This window comes from Eutrigla gurnardus (genome assembly GCF_963514095.1).
Source record: "Eutrigla gurnardus genome assembly, chromosome: 11".
In the NCBI taxonomy this organism is placed as follows: domain Eukaryota; kingdom Metazoa; phylum Chordata; class Actinopteri; order Perciformes; family Triglidae; genus Eutrigla; species Eutrigla gurnardus.
In genome coordinates this window covers 6,723,123-6,750,645 of record NC_139925.1, presented here as the reverse complement: position 1 = coordinate 6,750,645, position 27,523 = coordinate 6,723,123, and the positions used below count along the sequence as shown (strand labels likewise).

General features: G+C 45.6%; 1 protein-coding gene across 3 annotated transcripts in view; it reads left to right on the top strand.

Annotated features, from left to right (window-relative positions):
- The first annotated feature begins 806 nt into the window (after positions 1 to 806).
- The window catches only part of mcu (mitochondrial calcium uniporter), a 47,803-nt gene continuing 21,086 nt past the window's right edge, over positions 807 to 27,523 (top strand). For 2 of the 3 annotated variants that reach the window (XR_014597999.1, XM_084021728.1), the window contains exons 1-2: positions 807 to 966; positions 21,240 to 21,353. Coding sequence is in view for 2 of the 3 variants with exons in the window: in XM_084021728.1 (XP_083877854.1) it covers positions 850 to 966; positions 21,240 to 21,353 (231 nt within the window). In the remaining variant the exon portion in view is untranslated. The remainder of the gene's footprint in view (positions 967 to 21,239; positions 21,354 to 27,523) is intronic. The other variant, XM_084021729.1, reaches the window with a different exon arrangement.

The following is a 27,523-nucleotide window of genomic DNA, read 5'->3' as shown; positions in this document are numbered from 1 at the left end:
GGCCCAGGTCTGCCAAGATGTTGCCTAACACAGAGACATTCATAAGTCATATATCGCTTGTCTCTTTCGAGATAGATAGAATACTTTGAAGTGTACTGTGTGAGGCCCACATTTTTGTGGTTCGGAGCAAGTATTACCTGTAATGTCATACCTGTACTGATGATATCTTATTTCAAATATGCAATAAAGAAAGAAGAGCAATCCCTTTGATTTTAGACTTTAAAAATGAATAGAAAAAGTACAGTTTTTAGTGTTTTAATCTGCTGTATTTCTTGGTTGGTTGGTAGCCATGTTTTCAGTATAACGTCACGATAATACTACTATCATGGCTCTAGGGTTCACCTCATTTATCTTATATTATAAGAGTATTCTCCCACTGAGATAGAGATTGTAGATCATGTTGAAAGAGGAAGCCCTGATTTGCATATTTACCTCATTAGTGAAGAAAGTACACTGAAATTACTTTCAAACACACCACTTTGAGAGCCACCATCCTATCATAGTTATATGTGATATAAATATATCACACATTCATGCCTGATACTCGCACTTTGGTTGACCTTCAATAGACTTATGGAATAAAATAAAAATGTATTGTCTCGACTGATGACACGCAGTCTGTGCATGCTCGTTTTGAAATTAGCCAACACACACAAAAAAAAAAAAGTGGTGTGTCTTTTTTGTGTGTGCATAGTGGTGCGGCACTGGGCATGTGTATACGAAGCTCGTAGTCCAGCCCCGCAAAACACCGCCCACACCAACCCTCCCTCTTCCCCTTCGGTGCGTCTCGGTCCGCCCGCAGCAGTCTCCTTCCCCGGCGAGCTTCTATTTTTTTCCCCCACTACAGAGATGGCTGCGAAAGTGTGCAGATCGGTACTCCTGTTGTCCCGGAGCAGCGGAGCGGCGGCCGGCAGCCTCCCCGCACTTGTTGTCTCCTCGCAGCGACATCACCAGCACATAAGACCGGTAAGTCCCAGGACGCCCTGTGAAGCACACACGGGGGGGGGGAGAGAGAGAGCGAGAGGGAAGCGGTAGTAGGACCGGGGGGGCAGGCGGGTAAGGCGGGCTCGGACCGGAGAGAGAGAGAGAGTGGCGGCTGCTGCTGCTGCTGCTGCTGCTTGCTGCTGCTGCTGGGCTGGCTAAGGAAGTAAAGCTAACTAGCCTCAAGAATGTCCGCTCATGTCTTTTCTTCAGATTGCGCTTCACGGAAAAGGTGAGGCGCCGGATGAGTCATGACATGTATCCCAACCCGGAGGTGTCGTGTGTGTTTTTTTTAATCCATAACGGGACGTGGAGCTTTGACAGAGGCAATGCAGCTTTTTTTTTTTTTTTTTTTTTTTTTGGTGAAGCGCTGGTTGAAGCCCCATCAACACCCCCCTCCGGCGTTTACTGTAACCAGCCCGCAGACTCCCTGCTCCCCCCCTTCAGCACAACACCTCCTTCAACTTCTTTTATTTCATGTGTTTGTGTTGTTTGTGTGCGGATTTGAACGCGATCCCGTTTAAGGTGTGGGATTGTTTCTGCAGAACATGCTGGCATCGCTTTTTAACGACGATAAGGGGATGGGTGTCTTATCTGTTGTGGCTGCTGTTGCAACAAGGTTATTTGGCTGTGAGATTTGCTTGAATGACAGACCGTGACCGATGGTTCCCCTCATCATGGTGTGTGTGAACTGCAGTGTGTGTGTGTGTGTGTGTGTGTGTGTGTGTGTGTGGTGCAGCAGCAGTAGAAAGTCAGGATAATGAACGTCTACCCCCCAAAAAGCTACAGGGGAAAACTACAGGATGAGGAGGATGTGATAGTGAGACTCTATTTTGGAATCATGCACACACACATGAGACTACATGGAAGCACCACACTTTGTGATGATGTCAGACTCTCCAGCCCTGGGCCTGCTGTTTCCCCTCCCGTCCCTGTGGGTGTTTCCCCATTCAGCAGGGAGAATCCTGGGTTTTCCTTGCAAAGGCCACTGTAGCGAAAAAAACACGAAGCCTCAAACAAAAAAATGCGCGGTATGGCACATTTGTTGTTGACACAACTCCACTACGGGTGCAATAGTTGCAGGTCTTGTTCCTGCCTTCATGTGAGTCCCTCTGGTGAAGCCCTGGAGCCTCCAGGGCAGCCGGCTGAGCAGCGAGGTGACGCACAGGATGGACTTGAAAACGCAAGAATGAGGAAGTCATTACAGCTCGTCCCCCCCCCCCTTCACCGTGGCGAGGAACGCTGCCATCGTGTTTTATGGGTTCCCTTCTTTTTTCGTTCCCTCTATTTGTCTTGTGTTCACCTTTTCACTCGTCCTTGTGCCCCCCCTTACACAAACACTCACACTTGCCACAGGCCATGTGAAATTAAATGAGGCTCCCCGTCCTGTTTCCAAAGCCAGCCTGGAGGTTATAAGTAGCCGCCAGAATAAACTGGTCCACGTCCCCACACTGTCCCCTGGTGCTGTCCCCCACTGTGAACCATTACAAGAGAACACATTCACCCCAGTGGACAGGTAATACCCCCCCTCCTCCCCTCCTGCAATACACACCTGTTTAAAAACTGAATGATTTAACAGGGGGGGGGGGGGGGGGGGGGGGAGTGTGTCTCAGCAGAGTCGGCCCCGATACAGTAGTTTTGTTTCGCCGCGTCATATTGTGTCCTCATCCGCTGCAGCTCCTAACGTGGGCCCGTCGCCGCGTGACAACCGAGCTGCTCTAGTCATTTGCGTCGCTGCAGAGTTGGAACTCCTCTCTTTCTAGAGCCGTGTGTCTATAAAGCTGCGGTGGGATGCGTGCTCATGGACTTGCCATTAAGCACGGAGTGTCTGTTTCGCGGGACATGATGCACAAGACACAAATATGGCGTCTGAAGCTCACTTTCGATGCTTCGTTAACGCAGCAGTCGTGATGGGCCAAGTCTCCAGGGATGCAAAGGCAGGCCCCGAGTCTCACATTTAACCTGCACCAGATTACTATTGAGTCAGCTGTCATATAAAAGGCTGCTGTCTTGACGTGTGGCGGGGGGAGTTGAGTAATTGCGAATAAACAGTCCTAGTAAAAGGGTTTTAAATTACAGGTTGAAGCTTGATTTTTCTGCAGTATATCTTAAATATAGGGTGTACTTTAAAAAAAAAAAAAAAGAGAAATCGAATCATGCGTTATTTATTTCCATTTAAGCTGACATGTTCATTAAAGCTGAGCGGTTGGTGGTTGGTGTGTTCGAGGCCACGGGGTCGAGGCCCGCTCCTGGCTTTTAATCCAATCAGTGTAGGAGTAAACTAATTTGTCCCTGCTGCCTTCACAGGCTCAGCGCCGAAGTTATCCGGATTAGTGTTATAAGAGAGTGACTGTCGGCTCGTGGCTGTTGTCTGTTCGGATGGCGATAAGATTGGTTGACTGAGTGATAAAGGCCGTCGACCACACGGGGGAAGTTTCATTAATGTAATCCGGCCCTTTATGGACAAACGGTATATGTTTATATGGAGGACCAGACATGATCATTTGGCTAATAATTATTCCATTCTTCCCCCTTTTGAAGTAAAATGGTTAATGATTGATGGCATTTATCGTCTGCTCATGACATCAGCGGTTTACGATGACAACAGGCGTGTGTCTGATCTCAGATTTTTTTTTTTTTATCATATCATGTCTGGTACTTGAAGAGGAACCTTAATAATCTTTGGCCAGCACCCTCGGTATTGGATTACTATCTGCACACAGAGGTAATTTTAATGGGCATGAAGTGCAATTTAGATGGTTCTCTGTTGTGGGTGAGAAAATTGATCGTTTTCCAGCGGGGGTTCATACACTCTTTGCGAGGCTATATCAGGCAAAGTGATACGATAGAATTTCAGTCAGACAAAGGTATGATTACAAAATGATTGATTCGTTGACTGGATGCGCCGTTCTGGCCATATGCCACGTTCCTCCCGCTGGTCTTTACAGGCTTACATTTTCCACATTACATGTAGTATAAAGTGGCACATATACTAGTTACACAGTATGAGTAAGTGGCTTTTTTTCTTTACAGTGAAAGACATGAAGGACAAAGTCATCTCTATGTAGGGATGGATCACATACAAGAGAGAGCTTTCAAGTTGCCATCATGATTAAATATTATGGGAATGTAATATAAGAAACGGTGTATAGATTTTTGCTTTTAGGTTGAATGAAATCATTCGTTTTCACATTTAGTCTGACCAAGTCTGGTCCAATAATGATTCAGATGTTCATTGATAAACCTTACAGTGTAACTCTGCTATTTAGCCTCACTGTGTTGGAACAGCTGAGTACTTCAGTCGGCTAGTGAGTGCCCGCCTCCTCGGTGTTTGAATTCGTTTTTAGATTGTGGGCTGCAGAGCAATGAACAGGAAATAGAGGAGGTCACGTTAGACCAGATACAGGATACCTGTGTTTCCCCTCACGTATTTGCCCTTCTGGAGGACTTGAGTAAAATCCTGAATTTGTGACCTCGACATGATGTTTGTGTGGGGTTTCTCAGAAATGATGCCATGTTGCTACAGCAACACAATCTTTTGGTTTGTTAGTGAAGCCCATGTTCCTTTTTTTAGTGTGTGTGTGTGTGTGTGTGTGTGTGTGTGTGTGTGTGTGTGTGTGTGTGTGTGTGTGTGTGTGTGTGTGTGTGTGTGTGTGTGTGTGTGTGTGTGTGTGTGTGTGTGTGTGTGTGTGTGTGTGTGTGTGTGTGTGTGTGTGGTAATGGGACAGACTTATAGTAAACACAAACATGGCGATTTGCCATTAGATGATTTATCAAATACCTGAAAAAATCTGCAGCTTTGACCGATGAGGTTTCAAACATTTAGGCCGATTTGGTTGAAAAAAAACCCCACTTCCTCTTTGAGATCGCGCTCCAGGAACAACTTAAGCTTGCGATCACGTTGCGTCTGCGTTTCCGCCGCCGTTTGAATTTGAGCCGACTTCACAGCTCGACGGTAACGAGAGCCTGTCCATGTTCTGTATTCTGACAATTCATTTCAAACTTGTTTGGGGTTCGTCCAGCTCGGGTCGTGAAGTCGTGACATCACATGGCAGTGTGGACATGGAGATTGTGTGTTGTCATCCTACTGCAGTGATGAAATGCTGATGGCCTTAGTGGCTGTGTTTCTGACAGAGCTCCTGTCGTCTCGAGTGGCGATCGCCCCGGCGAGCAGCAGTCAGGGTCATTTCCCGACGTCTGCTGCGGTCTGGGAGTTGTTCGTCTGGCCTGGCAGCTATTCGCACACTGGAACGGAGAGAGAGGTGCATTTGTTCTGCTGCACCCTCTGGCTTGGGTGGAGATTTTCTACAGAGTTTTCATCGTCCTTTTCACGGTTTCCATTACAATCGGGTCGCCATGGCTGAGAGACTTGAGCTAAAGCCTGAGATGGCTTATAGTACTTATTGGTGAAATGAGCGGTACATAAGTCAACTTTGTTGTTATTGCACAGTGGCGATAATCACATTACATCTCACGGCAGAGCGGCTTCTCCTGCAGGTTTTCACCGTAACAGCTGTGCATGTTATCACCATTTAAATGCACGTTGTGAGCTGATTCCTGGGCAAAGGGGGGGTGGGGGGGAGGACCCTGCTTTGCTTCTCGCTCTTAACCCCTCCTCAGTCTCCAGATGTATGCAAGTGCGTGTCCCCTGTGCTTTCTGCTTCTGATTTCCCTAATCTCTGACTCCATCACAGTTCAGCACCTGCTCAGCACGGTAACCTTTCTCACGCTCACCAGCTGTTTGCCCTGTGGTTAAAACAGAACCTTCCCGGAAGATGCACAGGTTCACTGTTGGTATTTTATATTTGTATTTATTGGTTTTTAAGCAAGCGTGGCTGCTGCAAACCCAGCTGTCTTCTTGTTGTGTATATACATACCAGTTTTTTATTGTTTCAGCTCCTTACGAGACCGAGGGGTCCGCGTGCATCTGCTGGTCATTATGGGCGATGCTGTAAACGGATGAGACCGACGCTGATGGACAAAGTCCTCATTAGTACTCTGGGAGGGATTTCACCCTTGAAGTGGTAAATGACTGGTGAACTTCTGCTAATTAGCTGCTTCCCATGTTTCTGTGTGGCCCAGCGTGTCTCCAGTCAAGTCTGAAAGGGACATTAAACTAGGCCAACACGTGTAATGTGATGATGGATGGCGGCGGCGCTTGGTTACCCTCCCTCCTGTCATCTCTGGGACGCTGGTGCTGGTGGCGTCCTTTGCCAGGAGGGCAGGTGCCACCGCTGCCAGCGGCCCGAACGCCACCGGCCCTTTCATGCTATTACGTGTTGGGATTGGGGGCGCGTTATTGTGACAGCAAAACTAATCTGTGGGTCCGAGTGAAGCAGTGGAGTTGAGACTTGGCCGATTTAGCTCGTATGAAGGTCAATTGTGCCCAGACGATCAGTCAGGGAATGTGTGACAGTTATGTGAAAGCTTTTCCAGATAGAGGTGTTCTGCTGTCATTTTATGTGGTCTGGAACACTTTGTCTCCTCCGCTGCGAGACCAGCACAGCAACTATTAAGTATTGCAGTCCTAAGTACTGCATTTCATATAGGGCTGTATCTGGTCTGCTAGTATTCATAGATACTGTATGTCCTATTTGTGGGCTTCTGTTTTATTCATTTATTACACTTTTTGATTCATATAAAATCATACCTTGGAAATTACAAGGGAGCAAAAAAGATGCTGCAGGAACAATATGATGGGCAGAGAGTCAGTTATGTCTGCAGGCTGGAGGACCATAACAATAAGGTGACATGTGATTATAGTAATATCTTACCTGGGAGCCTTTCTACCTTTCTTTTGTTGAGGGTATTCCCCCCCCCCCCCCCCCCCGACCCCGACTGGCTCCTCACAACGTGCCATAACACCAAAATTCTCTCCTCGGCGAGAAAGGGGACAAGATGCACTCGCTTCCTGTCGCAAATTGATCCCGCCTTGTTTTTTCTTGCAGAGTTCAATTTGACAGAGCTTCCCTCTGCAAAATATCAAGACTCCAATAGGCAGCTAATTAGCAAGAGAGAGGGGGGGGGGGGGGGGGGGTGAGGTCGACCTCTCCTTCAGGAGGTATTGATTGTTTATCCCCTTGTTTATAGAAGTTCATGGTGAATTAATACAGGCGGTAGAGTAGGATGGATGCTGGGAGTTTAGGGATGGTGGCTCGGTGGCTAGTGACAATTAAGCTTTTGATAAATACGTGTATAATTTTCAACTTGCGACTGGCAGCTGTGTCACCTGCTTTTCCCCCGAAGCATGCAAAGCAAATGACACCTTCCTAGTTCAGGTCTCACCTTTTTAATATGTTAATGAGAGTAAAAAACATCCTATTGTGTGTCAAGCATCTCATATCAGCCATTCTCTGCTCCAACGTATCTACATTGCGCTGCTTTATTGAATTGAAAATGATATGATGCATTATATAGAATCCATAAAGAAAGATCCATAAATCACAATTGCGCTGTTTAAAGCAGGGATGCATGGATCTATCTATCTATCTATCTATCTATCTATCTATCTATCTATCTATCTATCTATCTATCTATCTATCTATCTATCTATCTATCTATCTATCTATCTATCTATCTATCTATCTATGATTAAAATGATAAATAAAGGTATTACAATTCAAGTGTAAACCTTTTTTAATGCAGCAGCAAATTGGTCAAACAAACAGGTATTAAAATTCTGGTACATAATGAAGGCGATATATAAAGTATTGAATTAAATAGATCGGCTCCATTGTCCCCGATACCTGATCTGGCTATTAATGTCGGTACGGGCCTGATATCCGATATCAGTACGGGGTGCACGCCTAGTTTGATGTAGAAAAACAAATAAGTGCAGAGCAGCACGAGTAGAACCATCACTGTTATCCAGGCAGCGGGAGAGAAGAATCTGGCTCAGCCGTCAACAGCGAGGCAGCTCTTAATTGGACGTGGTACATCTGCTGCTGCCAACTTCACAATTGCTCTGAATAGCAGCACCCTCCAAAAAGATAATACTTGCACCATTTTTCCAAGAACACATCTAATAAGATCCGTCTCGTATGATGGGGAGGCAAGAAAATGTAAGATCCCTGACAACTGATTTGATAGATATAGTCGCACTGTAAATTATTGATGCATGCAATATAAGTCACAAAGAAGTTGTCGGGATAAGTAATACATTACCGATTGTTCAAGGACACAATTCTGCTCCATTCGGTTGTAGTTTAACAACACATTATTGCAGACGGACCTTAAAAGCCGAATAAAGGTCACAAAATAGTAAACAGTTAACTATCAAAGGGGACAACTGCAAACTTAAACAAGGCTAATGGCACTTCGGTTCCTGATGGATTGGTGTTCTGGTGTTAATGGTGGGAGGACTTGACATTTTCATGTTTGTTACGCCTTTTTTAGCCCCTTGTTTGGAGAGCATCTCTTCTTATAAACCTACAGCAGTTGATTTCAGAGTTTAAATGCATGGTGAAACATCCTGGTGTTAGGGTTTCCAGGGAAATGAGGGCTTTGCTCGTCATGGTTAAACCGGATATACGGGGAGCTGTGACATCACCCTTGTGTTGAGGTCATTGTGGCCGGGTGGGAGGTGTACGCGCGTGTCGACTCGAGAGGAATTCTTCTCTCCACGGCGGCTTAGTCGGGCCCGTTGCCAGGCGGGCTGCTGTTTGTTGCTCCTCACCATCGCTCTGTCACGATCAACACAAATGGAAGAGAGGGATAATGATTCAGATACCACTAATGGCACAAAGGATTCATTTGTGCACGCATTTGAAGATGCACATGATGAAGAACTCCTTAGTTAAGGTTTGATGCTATTTCACCATTCAAGAGTTTTTGGCAGGAGGTTGAGGAGGGGTCCCAGTCTATAGTGTCACGCGTCATGACTAGGTTCTTTCTTTAACCATGAAATAACTGGGTATCTCAGTAGACACACAGAAACAAGTGGTTGCCTGGCAGCTGCTCGGGGACGACATGTGGTCTGAAAGGTCATGACAGGAAACGGGATGCCTGCCACCCACGAACAACATAGCACACTTAAACGGGGCTCTTTGCTTCCCTCGCCTCATGCATCGTCCCCTCTTCGCTTCTCCAGCATGCTCGCATGCCTGAAATGAGACGTCTGTGGTTTCCCAATGATGCTCGTGTCATTACACAACCGGCAGTTGAGCACTGAGATTGATTAGACTTGGAGCATGCGTCGAGTCAAAGAGCCCCTGAAAAGGGGAGACTCTCTATACGGCTGAGTGTGTTTGCACTGTAATTACCCAGGTTGCAGCAGTGCCCAAGTAGACACAAGCACATGGGGGGATTCACAATGGAGAAAAAAAAAATATGCACACCTCTTCAAAACAATGGACTCTAAGCCCTGAAGTCTCATTGTGTTATTTCTAATAATTAGCTGGACGGAAGGAGACGAACTAAACACGTCTCGCTCAGGTCAAGGTCGATCAGGACTTCTCCGAGGGCTTTTTGGTGTGCATGTGCAGTTTTTTGTTTTTTTTTTTGGTTGCCCTGCAAGGTGAAAATCTGAATGGCTTTGCTCTTAATGGGTGACCGGTCTCTGACTACTTAACTCCAATTTTTTAAATGAATCGGGGGTCCGGGTCTTGAGCCTTGTCTCGTTTAATTAACTCCTATATCAGCACAAGTGGATCAATGGCTGGAGATGCACATTGAATAAGCATGACTGTTTCATGGAGCCGAGGCGGTAGGGGAGAGCTGGGGGAGGGGACCGAGACCTGGTAGGGTGGTGTCGTGCTGCCTCATCATTCTGGAGCTGGAAGTTGAACTGGAATTGTTGACCAGGATTAGAATTTTTTTTTTTCTGTAAATGTTATGCTAGCCCTGGGTAAAATGTCCAAATTATCATATCACATAATTAATGTAATATTACTGTTGTGCTGCATATTTGATTTAACTTTTCCATTCTTCATTCTTCCTCATCGTTGTCACAAAACAGCGATACATCATGAGAGAAATTATTGATCTATAGAAGCGTCAAATTACCACTTTCTCTTTGTACAATGTGCAACGACAATAAAGGCATTCTATTCTATTCTATATGGCTGTACAGTTAGTGCATCTGATGATTTCACTCAGGTTAAAATGAATCCGTACCAGACTGAATGCATGGTTCTTCAAAGCTACAATAGGTGGTAGTACTGTGTTATTGGTATATGGATTTTGATATAGCCTAAATGATCTCTAAATTTCAATTAGAGTCAATTTGGAGGAAAAAAACAACCTGCAAAATTAAGTTACTTCACACTGCTGCCAAAATCCTGGAAATCTAATATTGACATAAAGCAGCCCTGCCCATTGATTAGCAACACTGACAATGATCTAATACAACCAGAGGCCTCACCTCATTATTATTATTAACTGTATAAAAATGAGTGAAAGTGGAAATGATATTGTCTCACAAATATATTGTCAATTTATGTAACTTAACATCAGGCCAAGCCTATTCTAAAAACACTGTGTCCTGCCTTTATAAAGTGTCCTTTTGGTAGGTGAAAGTCATCGAGGACTTAGAGGGGATGATGTGTGCGAGATGCAATCTAGTCTCTGCTCGGTTCACCTCCGGGAAGCCGGGTGGAAGTAAATTGCTTATGTAAATAGCTCTGCTACTGTAATGTTTTGTTGATGAGGTCTCCGATGGGACACACTGACGGGGGAGATTTGGGAAATTATTTTTGGGTTTTTTTGGATTAAAAGAGCAATTAGCGGTCGACCGTGTCAGGGCATCCATTCAAGAGGGGATATTATCCAATAATAATAATAATAATAATAATAATGACACTTAAGATATGGTGGCATTTGATTATGGCGACTCATTAACGACTTATTAGCGTCTATTGAGGGTCGGTGTCTTTGTTAATGAAGGCTGACGGTCGTAATTGTTGTCCTCGCTCATCGAGGAACACCCAACTCTTCTTTATGTTGCCACTGCAGTGTGGTGTTAATAAGCATGACAGTCATGTAGGCTAATGCTAATTAGCGCTATCTGCATGGCTGAGGGGGGAATTTTCCCTTGAGCTCTGACAGTGTTTTCAGACTGTTTGTGTGAATGCATCCATCGCAGGTCTTTAATGGACTCCCACTGTGCTGCAGGTGTAGTATAGCTATACTGGTGCAGCAGGCCTATTCTGTCATTTTACTTCACGTGCTTGTGCACGTGCACACGCTGTCTCACGCCCTTTCCCCCCCCCTGATTGAGATGGAGGAAAGAGGCTGTTGACCTAAAAGAAAAACTCATCCTCATTCCACACACGAGAGGTCAAAAAGCAACAGACCGCCGAGTCGCGACCTTCTGCCAGCGACGGTTAGAGACGACCCCGCTGCCCGCTGTCTTCACGCCGCCGTCTGGCTTTCCGTGTGCGCCCGTAACCCGCAGGCCAAGCTTCTCACAACTTCACTCACATTAAAAAAAGAAATAACAACCCTGCTTCCTCTTTTGTGAGGCATGGGGATTGTTTGTCAGCTGTTTGTGTGAACGCCCGTTCAAAGCCTTTGATTTGAAACGAAGCGGAGAGTAAAAAAGGACCTGCAGCGTGGCGATACTAGACATTTTTTCTTTCTCACTGTACGGTTAGTCATCTTTTGCCGACGAGCTGGTGCCCCACTGCTCTATAAATAGGATGGAGGAGATGGTGGAGAGGAGACTTTGTTGGAGAACGCATTTCCATGGCGACGGTCTTCATCGGGGGCTTCGGCTGTGTGATCAGAAAGCTATTGTGAAGGACAGGATTCTTAAGCAAAGTGTGTATTTGCATTCCCTGTCGTCAGGACAGTGTTTCCATTGGCGTTGTGTGTTCTGACTGTCTGACTCGACCTCGTACACTTCAGCAGCTTCCCCATTTGGCTTGGGAAACACCATGCAAACCATTGTTTGTGAAGTTTGCATCACTCGCCTAATACCACCCACGCACACAGACAGTCAGGCTCACAAACGCAGATTGAAATCTTATTTTCATAGACCGGTCTACCAAGAGTAGTACAGGCATCTGAGGGCTTTTTTTTGTATCGCATTGGAATCTCATGACCCCACTGGCAGCCTGTACGAGTCACGTGAGTGTGCCTCACTAGAATTGTGCTCCATTAGGTTGCTCTAAAGGTATGTCAAAGTGGCCACATGTCCGGCACGCGGCAGCTATATTTAATTATTTGAGTTTCGGTTTCCTCCCCCTCTGCTAATGTAGGCAACCGAGTGTGGCTGTCGTCTCCGGGGCATTGATCTGGGTGGGGCTGTGCGCCGTTCCAATGCATATGAAAAGACTCTGCTGATCCACATCTCCCTGACCCAGTTATTTGAGTCTCTTCTCTGGTGTTTCGCCTGCTGTGGAACCCATCTGCACCGGAGCCCACTAACTTCCCTGTTATGCGCGGGGAGAAGGCAATTATCTCCCTGTCGGAAAGAAAGGTTACCGTCTGACGTATTCCTCGATTTTCTCGCCGCATGGAAGTCAAATCCTTATCATCCAGCCAGACAGTTACCAGTTATCGGCCCCGGGTGTTGTTTTCCCAGGGTAAATAGTTGAGCAGTTAAGGGGCAGAAGAGCTGAGCTCAGCAGCGGAGCAGATCAGTGACGGACCTCCAGCTGAGCTTTCGGAGCCTTTACTGACCCGGGACCTGAGGGGAACCCTGGGGGAAATCCCAACCTGACCTCGATGGGAAGGAAAAGGGATGGAGGGAGGAAAAAAAAGCAGGGGTATGGAGAGGTGAGAGGGGGATAATGTGGGAGGCGATGAGTGGATTAGGAGTATCTCCATTTTTCGATTACAGGGCATTTTGTGTTTAATTCTAAAGTGAGTAATGTTTGATGTTGTCCTCTAAATCCACTTATTTTACGCTAGAATTTATAAAATGTGAGAAATTCTCCTTGGCAAACACCAAGGCCACAGAGTGCGTGTGCAGGTGACTGACAGAGTTTGATTGGTTTTGTGCTGAGAAGAGAAGTAAATATACGGCTTCTTGGAGCTTTTCAGAAGTCCTGGTTGCTGCTGTTGCCATGGGTAACACTTTGCGCACTGAAAACGTCCTTTTCTTTCCCCCAACGGAGAATTGAAGGTTATCCATGTCATTGTCTCCTGTTCTCAGCTTCTTATGCAAAAAATGGGCCTCTGCATTCTTGACATGGTCTCATCCAGCAGGATACGGTACAGATCTCGGCAGAAAAGCCTTCTTCACAACTCGGCTATTGGGTTACTGCACCGCCGTGCACTACTCGCTTCCTCCCATGCAGAAGAAGGAATAAATGTAACGCTACGGTGCACAGGCAGTGGCAGTGTTCATCCCAGTCTTGAATTATTGACTTGCCTATGAGGCTTTCCTTCAAATTCACACATCCTTTGATGCAAAATTGAATATAACTTATTATTTTGTCAAATATAAATTGAAGAGAGCTGCTGCTGCTCAATGTTGTTTCGCAATTGTCACAACATCCCGGAGGGGAGAAAATACATACGGTTTGATTCGTGCAGTCTGTCTGAGTGCTTTATTGCCATTTAGATCTCTGTGTTCGACTGACATCTTCCCAGTCCTGCTGAAATACATCTCGTCTGTCTAAGGCAGTGGGAGTTTAACAGTAGGAGCGGTCTGATCTCTCACAGCCTCAAACAAACAGACTTCATTGATCAGAATAATGGCGAGTGTGCTTCCCAGAGTCTGGTGAAGAACCGAAGATTGAGGAGGAATTCTGATATTATTGCGATATCTGTGCTGGCAACCGTGATGAGCAGTGATCAGTGATGTCATGGAGGTTCACTTGCAATAAGATAACCAGTCATCAAAGGCCTCAGTGATGCTTTCCAATAGAAGGTTATGATGTGGAGGAGCAGCACAGCGTGTCCTGTTCTGCATTAATAATATCTAACCTGCAGAAGCTCTTAAGCAGGGTCATGATATTGCAGGTCAGTGCAGTTACTTTCTAATATGTGGAGTGGAAATTATACACAAGCACGCCTCACAGTGCCCACAATGCCCACAGTGTCCAAGTGTGCTATAATGAGCCGGTTTAAGAGTAGGCGAGAGAGCGTTTGTGTGAGTCAAAGCACACACGTTCCAGATGGCCGGTCGGGGAGAGAGAGAAAAAAGTGCCGTAACTATCATCACAAAAAAAAAGGCTTTATTTGTTTACATTTATGCATCGGAGCACTCGCATGAATCACTCAAAATCAGCAGGGGGAGGATACTTAACAAGATAGAAGCCTTCAGATCAGAGTGAAAGAAATCCACCACATCGCCTCAGGACCAAGACTGAAGACAATGAAATGGAGGAAGTCATGTCGGTCTTTATTCCCTGTGGCAATCATGACAAAGCAACACATGTAGGCATTCAATATATAGAAGCTAGTGCTGCATTGACATGCTGATAAGCATCACTATTGCATGGTGAACCGTGACTAGCTGGAAATCCCCAAAAAACAGCTTGAAAATGTAGATAATCTGAATCGATTGCATGAGAGTCTAGGGAGGACAGCAAGACAGATGTCAGATCCTCATCGGAGATGGCCGGTGCTACGTTGTGATTGGTCGATCTTCGTTCGAGGGGCGGGACTTAGGGGGAAAGTTCTAACCAGCACAAGCAAGCGTGATGTGTTCTGTAGCCGGGCTTACGTCACCATTTTCACAGCACACACTCCCACTTAACTGTAATCATGAGCACAAAACGTGACATGAAAAGATTGAGAACCACTGGAGTTACAGGCTCAACCTGAAGTTTAAACCGAGTGTTGAGTGACGGAGACGTCGTCCTTTTGTGCTCCTGCAGCAGCAGCAGCAGCAGCAGATGACTCACGTGATTAAACTGCTTCTTATTCTGAGATCCACGATGTGTGAACACGACGGAGAAAAAATAACTGCTGCTGATGTAAAATTAGAGCCACTTAGTTTGGAAACCCGACAATGCGGAGTACCCAATATTTATTAGATACAACAGTTGGCCGTGTTGCTTGATTTTTTATTTATTTTTATGCTTAATTGTGTAAACAGGGAGTGTTGGTATCAACTGAAGATAAAATGTGCTCTTTTCTGTTCCAATGTTATAATTTAATCGGGCTATTTATTCATATAGGATCTGGTAAGTAGGTGGTTCGTGCTATTTGTGGCACTGATTGAGGAAGTGCTTGCTTTTGTAATGACTACACACACACACACACACACACACACACACACACACACACACACACACACACACACACACAGATATCTGCAGACATGCAGAATCACACACACACACACTCAGACAGAATTCTTTTTCATGCACTGTCCCTCCTTTTCTCTCTGATGCTCGCTGGCTCACTCCCCCCCTCTCACTCTCTCTCATGTGCCTGTGCTTCCTCCCCCTCACTCCCACGCTTCCACACTCCGTGCTGCTGATCATCAGCGTTATCTCCACAGCTCGCTAGGACGTGTATGTGTCTTTTTGTACGAGATAAAGCAAACGCCGCATTTTCCTACGACCTTTTTTTGTTTGTTTTCGCCCCCTGTCCTCCTCTTCTTTACGTTAAAGCTTTACTCTACCGTAAATCCTTTTTTCCTCATCCTCATAGTTCCTCATTCTTTTCTACGTGACCTTATGTCTTCCCTTTTTTTTTTTAAAAGTGAGACAGCACAGCGAGGGTTTTAAAATGTGTGATCAAGTCAGCGATGTTTGTTCTGACATTTCCAGGCCATTCCGGCTTTCCAGCAATGTTACGCCGCTGCTCTCTCCACTCCTTTCCGAGCTTTATTTAGGTAACACCTGGGGCAGTGAATCAGACAAATCTTTTTTTTTTTTTTTAGGGTAGATGTAGGACTTTACTTTCTAGCAGGTATCAGCATTTGTGCTGGTCTCCCACCCCCTTGCTTTCCCTTCGTCGTCTGTTCTCGTCTCAGAGTCCCCGATACACCTGGGGATGGAGCTGCTTTGTTGCCGTATTCCATTATGAATGAAGGCGGTTTTCAGCCCGCCCATTCATCTCCGCTGCAGCAGGAGACGGCGAGCTGTCAACCCCACTCTCTGCACACCCCACTCGCCTTGATGACCCTGTTTGCCTGTGTATATATATATATATATGTGTGTTTTCACGAGCAGATTGAATAAATGACAGAAGGGCAGCGCTCTGTTGCGTCACGTTTCTCCGGTGATAAATGGAGAAGGCGGCCGCCGACTGCAGCCCTCTCCCCTGCTGTCTGGGTTTATATCGGCTTGCAGGAACCCTGCAGCATGGCTCCGGTAATTCCTTTGTCCAGCCCTTTGCTGCAAAGCTCACGCAACTGCACACTCGTACAGGCATAGCGTTGTCTACGTGTCCTTGGCAGACGAGGTCGACTGTTGGTTAGCTTGGGATGTCTGGCTGTGTCTGACTGTCTGACGGTGTCCGACTGTGTCTGACGGTGCTTGTAGTTTGAGTCCTTCACATCCCCTCGGCTTACCTGGACAGGCTCCTGCTATCAGTCCCCTGAGCTAGTGTCTTAATGTGTCCGCCTATCACCGGAGAACATCCGGGGAAGCCCTGCAAATGGATCAATTCTCCTTAGCGATAAATGCTGGATAGCGGTCACTCGGCAGCACCCCGCCCCTCTTCACCCTTGCCGTGCATGGACTGGGTAACAGGGTGTGCTTAATGTGTTGGAAATTTCATTTAACTCCCCCCATCTCACTCTCCTCATCTCGGCTCTCGGTGGCCGAGATGAAGCCCCCACTACCCCGCCCCCCCTCAAGGGCTGACTGGCTTCCTCCTACTAGTGGAGGAAGATGCAGCGAGGTCGAACGAGCAAGGCAGGAAGAAGAGATACAGATACAGCACGGATTAGCCAGATCAGAATGTGATTCGCTTAAATTGCACAATAAATGTTTGGTCATTGAAAACGTGCAGCTTTGCAGAACCTGCTGACGACGAGACTTCACCGAGAAAACATAAGACATGGAGACAACGGGCTGCACATGTCATTTCACTCTCTGTACTCAACATGCAATATTAATAAGCTGTACGTTTGAACGCGTATGAGGGCAAGAGGATGCGATGATGGTAGAAACGGCTGTCACGAGTCTCTTTTAGAGTTACCATCCACTCTACTGATTCAATTCCAATTTTATTTGTAAAGCCACAAAACACAATCTTTCCTCAGAGGGCTTTAAAGTATGAACAGCAGACGACATCGTCTGTGCCTTCATGGAATAAAGGAAAACTCCCTCAAAAACCTTTTAACAGGGGAGAAAAATGAAAGAAAGCAGAACATTCACTGCATATAAATGGCATATAAAGTGTCAGGTTTAGGTGACGAATAAAAATGCAAATAGTGGTCAAGGATGATGGATTTATTCAAATGTATCGTAATGTTTTTAAAAGTTATTTTTTCTTACAGCTAATAAGGTAGATGGTGCTGAAAACGGAGATAAACCATTAGCCAATCTGAGCTGTGGAGGTATCTCACGTCAGGAGGCATGTGAGTCTTCTGGCTTCTTGCTCATGAGTGGTTCCCAGTAATTGAAGCTGCTTCGGGGATCGCGTCGGTTCGGGGAATGTGCCGAGGTGACAGAATGCTGGAGTCCGGGCCCGCGTTCTCGGAGCCCATTTCAACATTCAGGCATGCGTCGCTGCGGATCAGGCGACGCTCAGGTGTCAAACGCATCAGGCCGACGACACGAGAGGCTTTGACGGATAAAGAGTCGGTGCGATACGAGCTACCTGAGACGACTTGAAGGTTTTTGGTTTGACACGTCTGTGTTCGGTTGAGATCGGCGCCGCTGCACACACGGAGCCATAAGTCAATCAGTTAATCAATACGTGGCAGCCGGCAGGCACTTATTCTCTGGATGTGACAGCGTGAAGCATGTTTCTGAGCGTGTCACACGTGTGATGTGGCTGATTGATGCACGCGTTATCTCAAAAAAAGATCTACTGCTGGGAAATACGATTTGAGAATGTCTTCATCATTATAAGAAAGCTAGGTTCAAGACTTGTATTACCCATCTTTGTTGACAGGTCTGTGAATCTTTGCAAGTGCCAATTCCACTTAATTGAATCAATGAAAGCGCAGTTTAATGTGGTTATCATGGTGTTGACATGCAGGGATTAATGTGTGAGAACATATTCCTACATACGCTGTAAACCATCAGGCTGGTTGTTGGTGGAGTTGCATTGTTATATTGCGCAAACAAAGAAAAGCCATCGTCAGTAGGGACTCAAGCAGCTGATGCCTCCTGTGTCGGGGGAACAAGGTGGCGTGTCTTAAGTGTACATTCACTGGCTGTGTGAGCGACGTGGTCGGTATCTAGAGAGAGCAGCTGTTGTCCTCTGTGGCGGTGCAATCAACAGAAATAGATGGAACTTTCCCTCGCCGGGCCTGCTGGTGGTGCGGAGAGGTCACAGCAGCTCGTATGTGTAGGCTGGAGCACATGGTATACATGTATTGTTCTGGAGTTACATTAAAACCTTGTGGGGATTAATCGTTGCTCGGAAGGCGTAATTAACGCACCGCTTTGACTTTGAACCTTTTGTTGCGTTAAGTAACGTTGAGGATCTGCTCACCTCTAACAGACGGGACTTAATTGTTCAGGTTTCCCACAGTCTGTGGAGATATATATGATATAAAAATAGTATATATCATATAGTTTCTTATAAATATTGTGGGGTGTTTATTTTGTGCACCATAGGCTCATAATTATTGCAGAAAAACCTGCATTGTTTTTTGAATGGGAGCTTATTGATCCACTTTATGCTCATACTGTAACGCCGCAGCTTGAATTCACGAGCAGAATGAGAATGAGTCAGTGGGGTTGCAACATTTCCCCTCATGCTGCTGTTCCTCCACAGCAGCAGAGGCTCCCCTGGCAGTTCATGGACACTTTTTTTTTTATAGCCATTGGAGTCTTGAGTTCAGGCCCCTCCTATGAGTCGATGCTGAATGGCTGACTTGGCATAGATAAGGAAGAGGCAATGATCCTGTTGCAACATGTTATCTTAGCACCAAGGTCCATTGACTATTGAATGACGCTCGGTTTGAAAGCTCCTGCTTTTGTTGAAAAAAAGTCCACGTCCAGCACAATAATGAATGGAAAGTGCCTTTCATTAGCGCTCCTCAGCCATTTCAAGAATTAATTTGTGCTTGTTTTTGGAGAAGCCGGAGGAAAAAGCATGTCATCATTGCTGGTTATCACGGCGCCCCCTCTGGCGTAGCTAATGTTTGAGCTCGACTGCTGCCGCACCTCCACACGCCTGCATGCTGAGGATTACATTTATACGGAAGATATATTAATGTAATAGAAACCGACCCTAATTTACACAAGTGTTCCTTGTGTAAAGATATATTCATAGCCGTTGCCAATGGCAAAAACCCAAATGGGCACAATGTCTCTGTCCTTTCTAATTTAACGAGGCTGGAAGTCGTTAAAAGAAAGGTAATTGTGTCATAACATGTATAGAGAGAGACGTTATTAAGCGCACGCCCATATCTATAGATCAGAGCTCTGATAGAGGACACACAGCAGATATGTCATTAGGCTTCTCGTGCCAGCCGTCATATTAAAGGCTCATTGCATCATTAATGTATAGCTTACATTCACTAGCAGCGTGGTGGCTGGCGGTGCACGTCACAGCTGGAACCCACTCGCCACATGTGGCCGGTCTGGTTCCATGTTCCCGCTATGTAAAAGTGCCACAGGCCAAAAACATGCAGCTTCTTCTCCCAATGCATGCTGGGATAGGCTTCAGTCTCCCCCCTGAACAGGAGGAGGGACTGGTTGAAGGATATCTTAAATTTATGAGGCAATTATTTAAATGAATTCACTTTCTTTTTTGAAGGAATTTCGGGAAATATGCATATTGGCTTCCTTGAGTTTTATGTGAGAAGATTGATAGCACTCTCATTTTTTATCTGTGAGCTTTAGAGGTGCTGGAAGGCAGAAGTGGTTGCCTTTGGACAAAGCCAAGCCAGCTTTCCCCTTAGCCTTTATGCTAAGCTACGATAACTGGCTGCTGTGTGTGTAGCTTGATATTCAAGAGTGGTATCCATCCTCTCCTATAACTCTCAGCAAGTAAACATATTCCTATTTAATCACAAAGTTAATGTGTTTAGAGTGTTATTGAAACAAACTCAACCTGGGGATCTGCATTTCCAATTACAACATGCAGGTTTTTCAGAAAGAAAAACAACTAATGAAGACAAACTCTTCAATTATGTATGTTGATTTTAAGCCCAAACATGCTCAGAAAAAAAACCTTGCAAAAATTGTATTTTAAAGCAGGTGACACAAATTCAGTATTTGCATATTTTATGGTTTGCACCTGCTGTCTTCCACACATTCACTACTCAGGATAGCATGTTTTATTTACAATAGTGAGAGTAAATCAGGTCCTAACTGTTTCATATTTGACAGCGTTGCCTCTTGAAGATTCTAGTGATGGTGGATTGTTTTTTTGAGAATGTAACCATCTGACTTTTCTGGTTGTCTCTGTAGAACACCGGAGGCATGTTTGCGTAGTATTAAAAGTACTTAGCTCCACGTAATGCAAATGTCTGTGGTCAAGACCCGCCCTGAGGCTAAGCAGGTCCAAATACATGGGTCTAATGGGAGTGGTTGCACTCGTTGCTCAATGCACAACATTCAAGGTGCTCTCCGTGTTTTATAATGGGAGTATCCCACTTCATCTCCTTCTTATCTTTCCTCGGTGCTGGGAGCATCAGAGTGCACACACACTGACGTGAAGGTGAAAGTATTTTAGTCATAAACACACACACACACACACACACACACACACACACAAATGCTCACATCCTCTCGCGTGGTAACAGTCGCCATGCAATCAGCCTAATTGATAATGAATTCATAAATAACTGCTAATCCTGGTTTAGGTGTGGAGCAGCCTGGCCGGTCTGCTCTTTCATCTCCGCCCGGCGGTCCCAGCAGCGGAGGCCGCCTCCCCTCCCCCCCCCCCCCGGCGTACACAACACGTTTTGCATGATAGCCCGCCTTGCACACACGGTGTGTTTGAATTGCAGCGAAAAGGAAGGAAATTGCTCCGGCCTGTGATGATGAGGGGAAGGGGGCGGAGGGGGAGGGGGGGGATAGAATTTAAACTACCACTTTCACGCCTCATTATTTTAAGCCTCTTTTTAGCTCATTGCCACATACTGTAGGGCCCCCGATGGTGACTGTTGTGAAAATAGCATGAGAGTTTCTTATTTGCCTATTTCATTTGATTTTCCTCCAAACACTTCCTTCCCACTTTGCGCTAAACCACGGCGCTTACATCTGTCTGTGTGTTTCCTTCAGCAGGAGGTCCTGTCTGCTCCGTTCAGCCGCCAGACCGTCAGGAGAGCACACGGCCTTCGGTCTGCAGCCCACTCCACACTCTTCACCCAGCCCCCCACCGCCCTGTCTCCACAGGTGAGCGTAACAATCACGCCTAATTCGTTTGATCGTTATCGATCACGCTGCCATATGGCCTCTAGAGGAGATCCATATTTATTTGTGTGCGTGCGTCTGGCTCAGCGATGTGGACAGCACATCAATCCAGGGCTTTTTAATATATTGAGAGCGGCGTTGTCGGGTTATAGCTCTCTGTTGCAGTTTTTAAAAGTCATTCGGAAAGTCAGTATATTGTTGTGTCATTATTTCGGATAGTTTTATGTCTGCTCGATGTCGGCCTAGTAGATATTGGCAGTTAGTGTTTCCTGCGTCATCCCGCCTTAAGTAGCTGCCAGCTAAGAATCTCAGTAGCAGCGGATTCTTTTATCCCCTCGTGACCTTTTAAAATGCTGAAATGTGCTTAAACTCGCATTCAGCACAACATCATCTTCTGTTGGCAAGTCTAGATGCAGGTTTGGATTGATGTCAACGACTAAAACACCTGTCATCCCAATCCCAATAGTAATCAGTTGTTTCTATTTGAGTTTACCGGTGATTAGCATGCGGGGCCTTTTTAGGGGGACGGACCGTTTGAAGGTCGCCGGACAGCAGCCGTTTCTATAAAGCCGTCACCGACAATCTTATTCAAATGAATTCTAAAAATTCTGCTGTTCAAAGCCGTGCGTCTCCACCGGGGGTTGTCTCAACGTGAATCAGTGTTGAAATGAAGCGGCGGTGTGCTGCCACATGGAGCTCTCATCAAACCCTAATACAGCAAATCAACACTTTTCCATGAGTGAGTGTTTGGATTATACCAGTTAGTATTTGAACCACTTTACCTCTGAGCCAACGGTGGAAAAACAAGCAGTGACGTGTTTCTTTTTCTGAAATGTCATAGTTATTTGCAAAAAAGTGATTCATTTCTTTCCGTTTTCAACATCAGCACAGTCTGATTAGAGTCACATCACTTATGCAGATGTTTAATTCACCTGTCAGTGTGTGGTACGCACAGTGTACGCACAGGGCCTTCACATTTATAAATTTGTTGTGTGGCAATAGTGTGTGTGTGTGTGTGTGTGTGTGTGTGTGTGTGTGTGTGTGTGTGTGTGTGTGTGTGTGTGTGTGTGTGTGTGTGTGTGTGTGTGTGTGTGTGTGTGTGTGTGTGTGTGTGTGTGATGAATAACCTCTCCAATCAAATTCAATTATATTTTCCTAAGTTAAGGACTTGGGGCTTGTGCGAGTGTAATTATTAGGCCCTTCAGCACGTTTGAGGTTGCCTACAAGCGGTGTACGTGTATCACAAATTACAAATATCTATGATTTATTCAACATATTTAGATTTTCTTATTTGTAGATGAAATATATTTGTTTCTGACCTGTCGTCCATGTTGCTTTAAAGGTTTGCAGGATGAGTTTAAATGTGCCTCTGTGTCAGATCCTTGTTTTATCAGCTATTATGAAGAGTGCACTTAAAGCGAGCGTGCACATGCATGTCAGGAGTGTGCATGTGTTTATGTGTACTTGTGAATTCCCCACTTGAGGGTGAGAACAACGCTGTTGCACTGTTCGCAGCACAAGGTGTCACATCAGTGACCTTCCGAGAGAACACGAAGACGTGGTCATAAGATCCGGCAGAAGGATCGTCTTTGTCCTTCGCCTTCTTCTCTAACTTGGACTTGGTCCGAAAAACCACAACTCCCCGCACTTGGTATTCCTGTGAGTCCGAGCTAGAATCCAATAAAGCAGACGCATTACGTTAAAAAGATCAGCCCAAGGTTAAGTGTGTGTATTTTTCACAGGGAAATGCGCCGGGCACACCGACGGGCCGGCACGGGATGAACATTTTATGACGAGAGCAGGATATTTGTTCCTTGAGTGCTTGTAATACTTTGGCTGTGGATAGCAGTGCATTAGCTCATCTCGCTTTCTTTCTGCAAGCCTGTGTGTGTGTGTTGCATCCCAGCGAGTGTGTGTTCATTGTGCTTTGTTTGTATAGGTGGCTGTGTATTTAATGTGTCGTTAGACTGTATGAAATGGAGAGGGATGGTTTGTGCAGGATGGGGGAGGTTATGGAGTGAAAATGAGCGGCGGCTTCCCTCGAACTGTGTTTACATTGTTCTGTAGCTCGGTAAGGCATGGGGGGGGGGGGGGGGGGGGGGGTGAACGAGAACAGGAAATGTATACGTTACTCTCACTGCCAGGAAGTCCAAACATCAGCTGCGGGTTATCATGTCAAGACCTTGTTCTCGACGGGGTGAAACAACAGCTGAGAGGGAGCGAGCGAGGTTGTCCCGCGTGACCCTCGCCCTCCGGAGGGAAGGCTGTTTGTTCAGAGGGAAGGAGGGGAGGGAGCTGCAGCAGGGAGTGTTTGCCTTGCCGGAGCCTGTTGCCCCTGCTAGGTAGGGCCGAGGATGATGTTGTCACAACGGCGGTGGAGGGAGGGAGGGAGGGAGGGAGGGAGGGAGGGTACAGAATGGAAATCAGCTTGCTTAAATGTGTTCGCCTCTCAAACGTCATCTCTCACCACGGATGCTGCGCCGTCTGACATCTGTGTATTGTATTGTAAAGTCGACGCTTTGTTGTTTTTCGTTTGGTTGACATCCCTCTGCCTTGCTCCTGCATTGCCGCAGTACAGGCACTTGACTCCTACTTGGCTAAGCCGGTGCAACCTCCCTCCCTCCTCCCTCTGCTGCTCCTTGGCATCCATCAGTTTAGCTGCAGCTTCCCATGAGGCCTGATGGGTCATGGGCACACACTCACACACACACACACACACACACACACACACACTTGCAGAGCCTTTCTCAGCAGCACCATTCATCCACGGACCTCTCGACCCATCTGCGACTCGGCGCCTACAGATGGGGGTCGATGGCAATTTGGAGAAGTTGACGAATGTCACGCCGACACACGCCGGTGGAGAAATGAGAAACGAGAAAGGAAACGAGTTGCTCAACGTATAAGAGGACGCAAGAATGCGTTACAGCAGGGCAACGGCGGTGGAGCGGGAGCGGTACAACGCCGCGTTCTCACTACGGCCGACGACCGTTTTGATGGAGAGCGGAGAACAAAGTGGAACGAAAACACGTTTGATGTGCGATCGGAGCGCTGAAAGAATCTGCAGCTTTATGTCACCAGCGTTGGTGCATTGCTCGTAGTGTGGAGACGGCGTGAGGGTCGGACACGAGGGGGAGGGTGGTGTTGGGACTGCAGTCTGCAGAGCTCTTGAGCAAGTCACAGCTGACAGGCCCTTTGAACCTGCCCCGACTCTGTCAGGAGCTCCGTCTTTGTGATGCTGCTCAGAGTCGATCAGAGTAAAAGAAATCATATTGTTCAGTCAGTTGAAGTATTTATTTCTCTTTCCTCTCTCCTTATAGGGTGATTTTGTCGATAATATCCACTGACTTGGTTTGACACACAAATAGCTCGATGTGCGAAGCGGCTAGTAACTGAAAACCTATTCTCCGTGAAGGCAGGTGTGTTATGAAGGAGAGGGTTTGTCACTATTAAAATGACTCAGCAGAGGAAGCTGACGCTCTCCTCTGTTTCCTTAAAGGTCCCTCTAACTGCTTCTAGAGTGCATCCCTCTTTCTGTTTCCCATCGCTTCCTCTCCTTTTATGGCATGGAGACTCGGTGCCATACGTCCATTTGCCCCGATTGATTTGTAAACGGTTTGGAGTTTGCCCGTCCACACTTGTAGCTCATCATCCAGCCGGTCTGTGTGTGTGAATGTTGTCACAGCGGTATTTGCCGTCAACACTTGACTTATGCTCTGTTGTATTATTTTTTATTTTGCCACCGAGGAGCTTTAGAGGAAAACCGTGAGGAAGGATAATAAAGGCTTTGCTCAAGTTCCCCCTGCTCTCAGTGGTTCATATAGCCACTCTAAGCAATACCTCTTCTTTTTATAGTGTCATATAACTCCGTGCCTTTTCCCAGCCTTCATTCATTTAGAATAAATGAACCAGAGGTTTCATTCCCCAGGGAGAGGAAGGGGGAGGAGCGGAGTCCTTATTTCAGTCATAACTCAGGCACATCTTAACACACGGGGAAAATATACACATCTTTTACATTCAGGGTGACTTACACCTCCCAAGGGTGTCATTATTTCCAGCCATTAGAAAAATAAATGACCATAAACCCACTTAGAAATCATATTTCGTCATTCTTGTAACTGAAATTCACTGAGAATCATCATATTTTATTCTTCTTCAAAGTAACACGCTGGATTGTAAAGAGGGACTGCTATTAGCTAGTTTGGGCCTCTTTAAATGATGTTTACCAAAATGTTGAGATATAATATAATATAATATTATATATATAATATAGGCTTAAAAAAAGCAGACTCAAGTTGTCGCCACCAGGACAATATGGAAATTTCACATCATGATTATCCTGGCTAAAATAAATGTGCATAAATATTTTTAACGTGCGCATTTTGTTAAGAAACAAATATTTTTATTGCAACTCAGATAAGATTCTTTAGTGAAAAACAATCAGATAATCTTAAATAATAAGATCATCATAAATCATAAGGTCTCCCTGCATAAATAAAGTATTATGTTAATAAATACTAGCTCTATATTTCGCTTTTCCACCATGATAGCGAGCTAGACAGCTTTAATACCTCGGCCAATTTATTGTGTGTATTTTCTTATCTCGATCCACGATAAAATCCCATCACGTAGTACTTCCTGTTTATACCTCCAAAAGCCCCAAACTGTAGTTCCATAACTTTCAGCGTGGTTAATCCCCAAATAAAATGTCCTTCGAATTTCCATCCACGTTGTTCTCATATTATTATATATTACTATTATATTTAAACGCTCCTCATCCACTCCTATACAGTACAAGGGGACGCGGTCGTCTTTGATGTCCTCTTTCAGACTTTGATTCCACCGACTGTTCTAGTTTCTCTGGGCTCGGCTGCACCTTTTTGAAGGAGACCCTGTACGACTAAACGGCGGTTATTAGAATCACGCCTTATCTCCCACAAACACTCTCTCACATCTGAACACTTTCTTTCCCTCCCTTAATCCCAGAAGTGTTTTAAACCGGAAACGTTTTATATGATTCAATTAAACAGAAAACATTTTTTTTTGCCAATCCCCCAAAACCAGATTCACCTACATGCGTCCCTCTCTGTTTGACCTGCTCACTCTCTGGCAGTGTGTGTCCGGTGAATATCAAGTAGGGAGCCTATGTGTGAATTAGGGGGCTAATAATGGAAGTTGTTTCTGATTCCTCCACACAGACCTGACAGGAGGAAGAGTGAGCTGTTATTTTCTTTATCGTTCATGGCTGGCAGGATACGATAAAGGACGAGGAGAAATAAATGTGCTTATTTGCATCTCTCTGTAAAATGATTGTAACAGATTTCCAGAAGTTCATCCACTACAAATGTATTTACAACCCTCCAATGCACCTGAAGAGCCAGCTTTAATTAACTCTCCCTTTAATTAGGATGTTGCTCTGTTAATGACAGAGTGAGATGATTGATTGATTGATGACATGAGGAGGGGAAAAAAGAAGCTCGATGTTGCGAAAGACATATTTGTCATTAAGTTTGTCGCCTTCAAATGGAATCGATTCCTTCCATCAGGACGCACAAACGCCGGCCGGCTTTGTGAGGGCTTAAAAGTAGCTGTAGAGCCGAGATACCACCACTGGCCTCTAATAACGGTATCGATCCATTTGTCCGCGCGTAAGTGACTTTCACAGATATTGCAGGCATAAAATTGCAGGAAAAAGGCGATCTTTTGAGATTTCTGTTTGCGGACAGAGTGAAGGCAGATAAAAGCAGGCCGGATATATCGGTGAACAGACCAGTGAAGCTGCAATAAAAAGGACGGGGGGGTCCAACTGTTTTGGAGATCCAAAATGATATATCACCACTCTTGAATTTAGGTTTCAGACCTCCTCCTCCCTCCACTAGAACTCTGAATCTCCATCCCTACGGCACTTTATGGAAAAAGTGTGTTTTTAAGAGCCTAGTTTATAACACTTGTATTTCTGTGATTGATCACAAAATCAATATGATAGATTTTCAAAAGGAGGAGCAGATTTTCCTTTTCGGGACATTTTCCTCCGTTTGTTTTTGCACCTTAAAGTTTTATTGATTGTGCTCAGTGAGTCATCATGACTGTGTAAAAGTTTATGTAAGTCTTAAAAGAACAACCATGAATTCATGAAAAACTGTGACATGGTC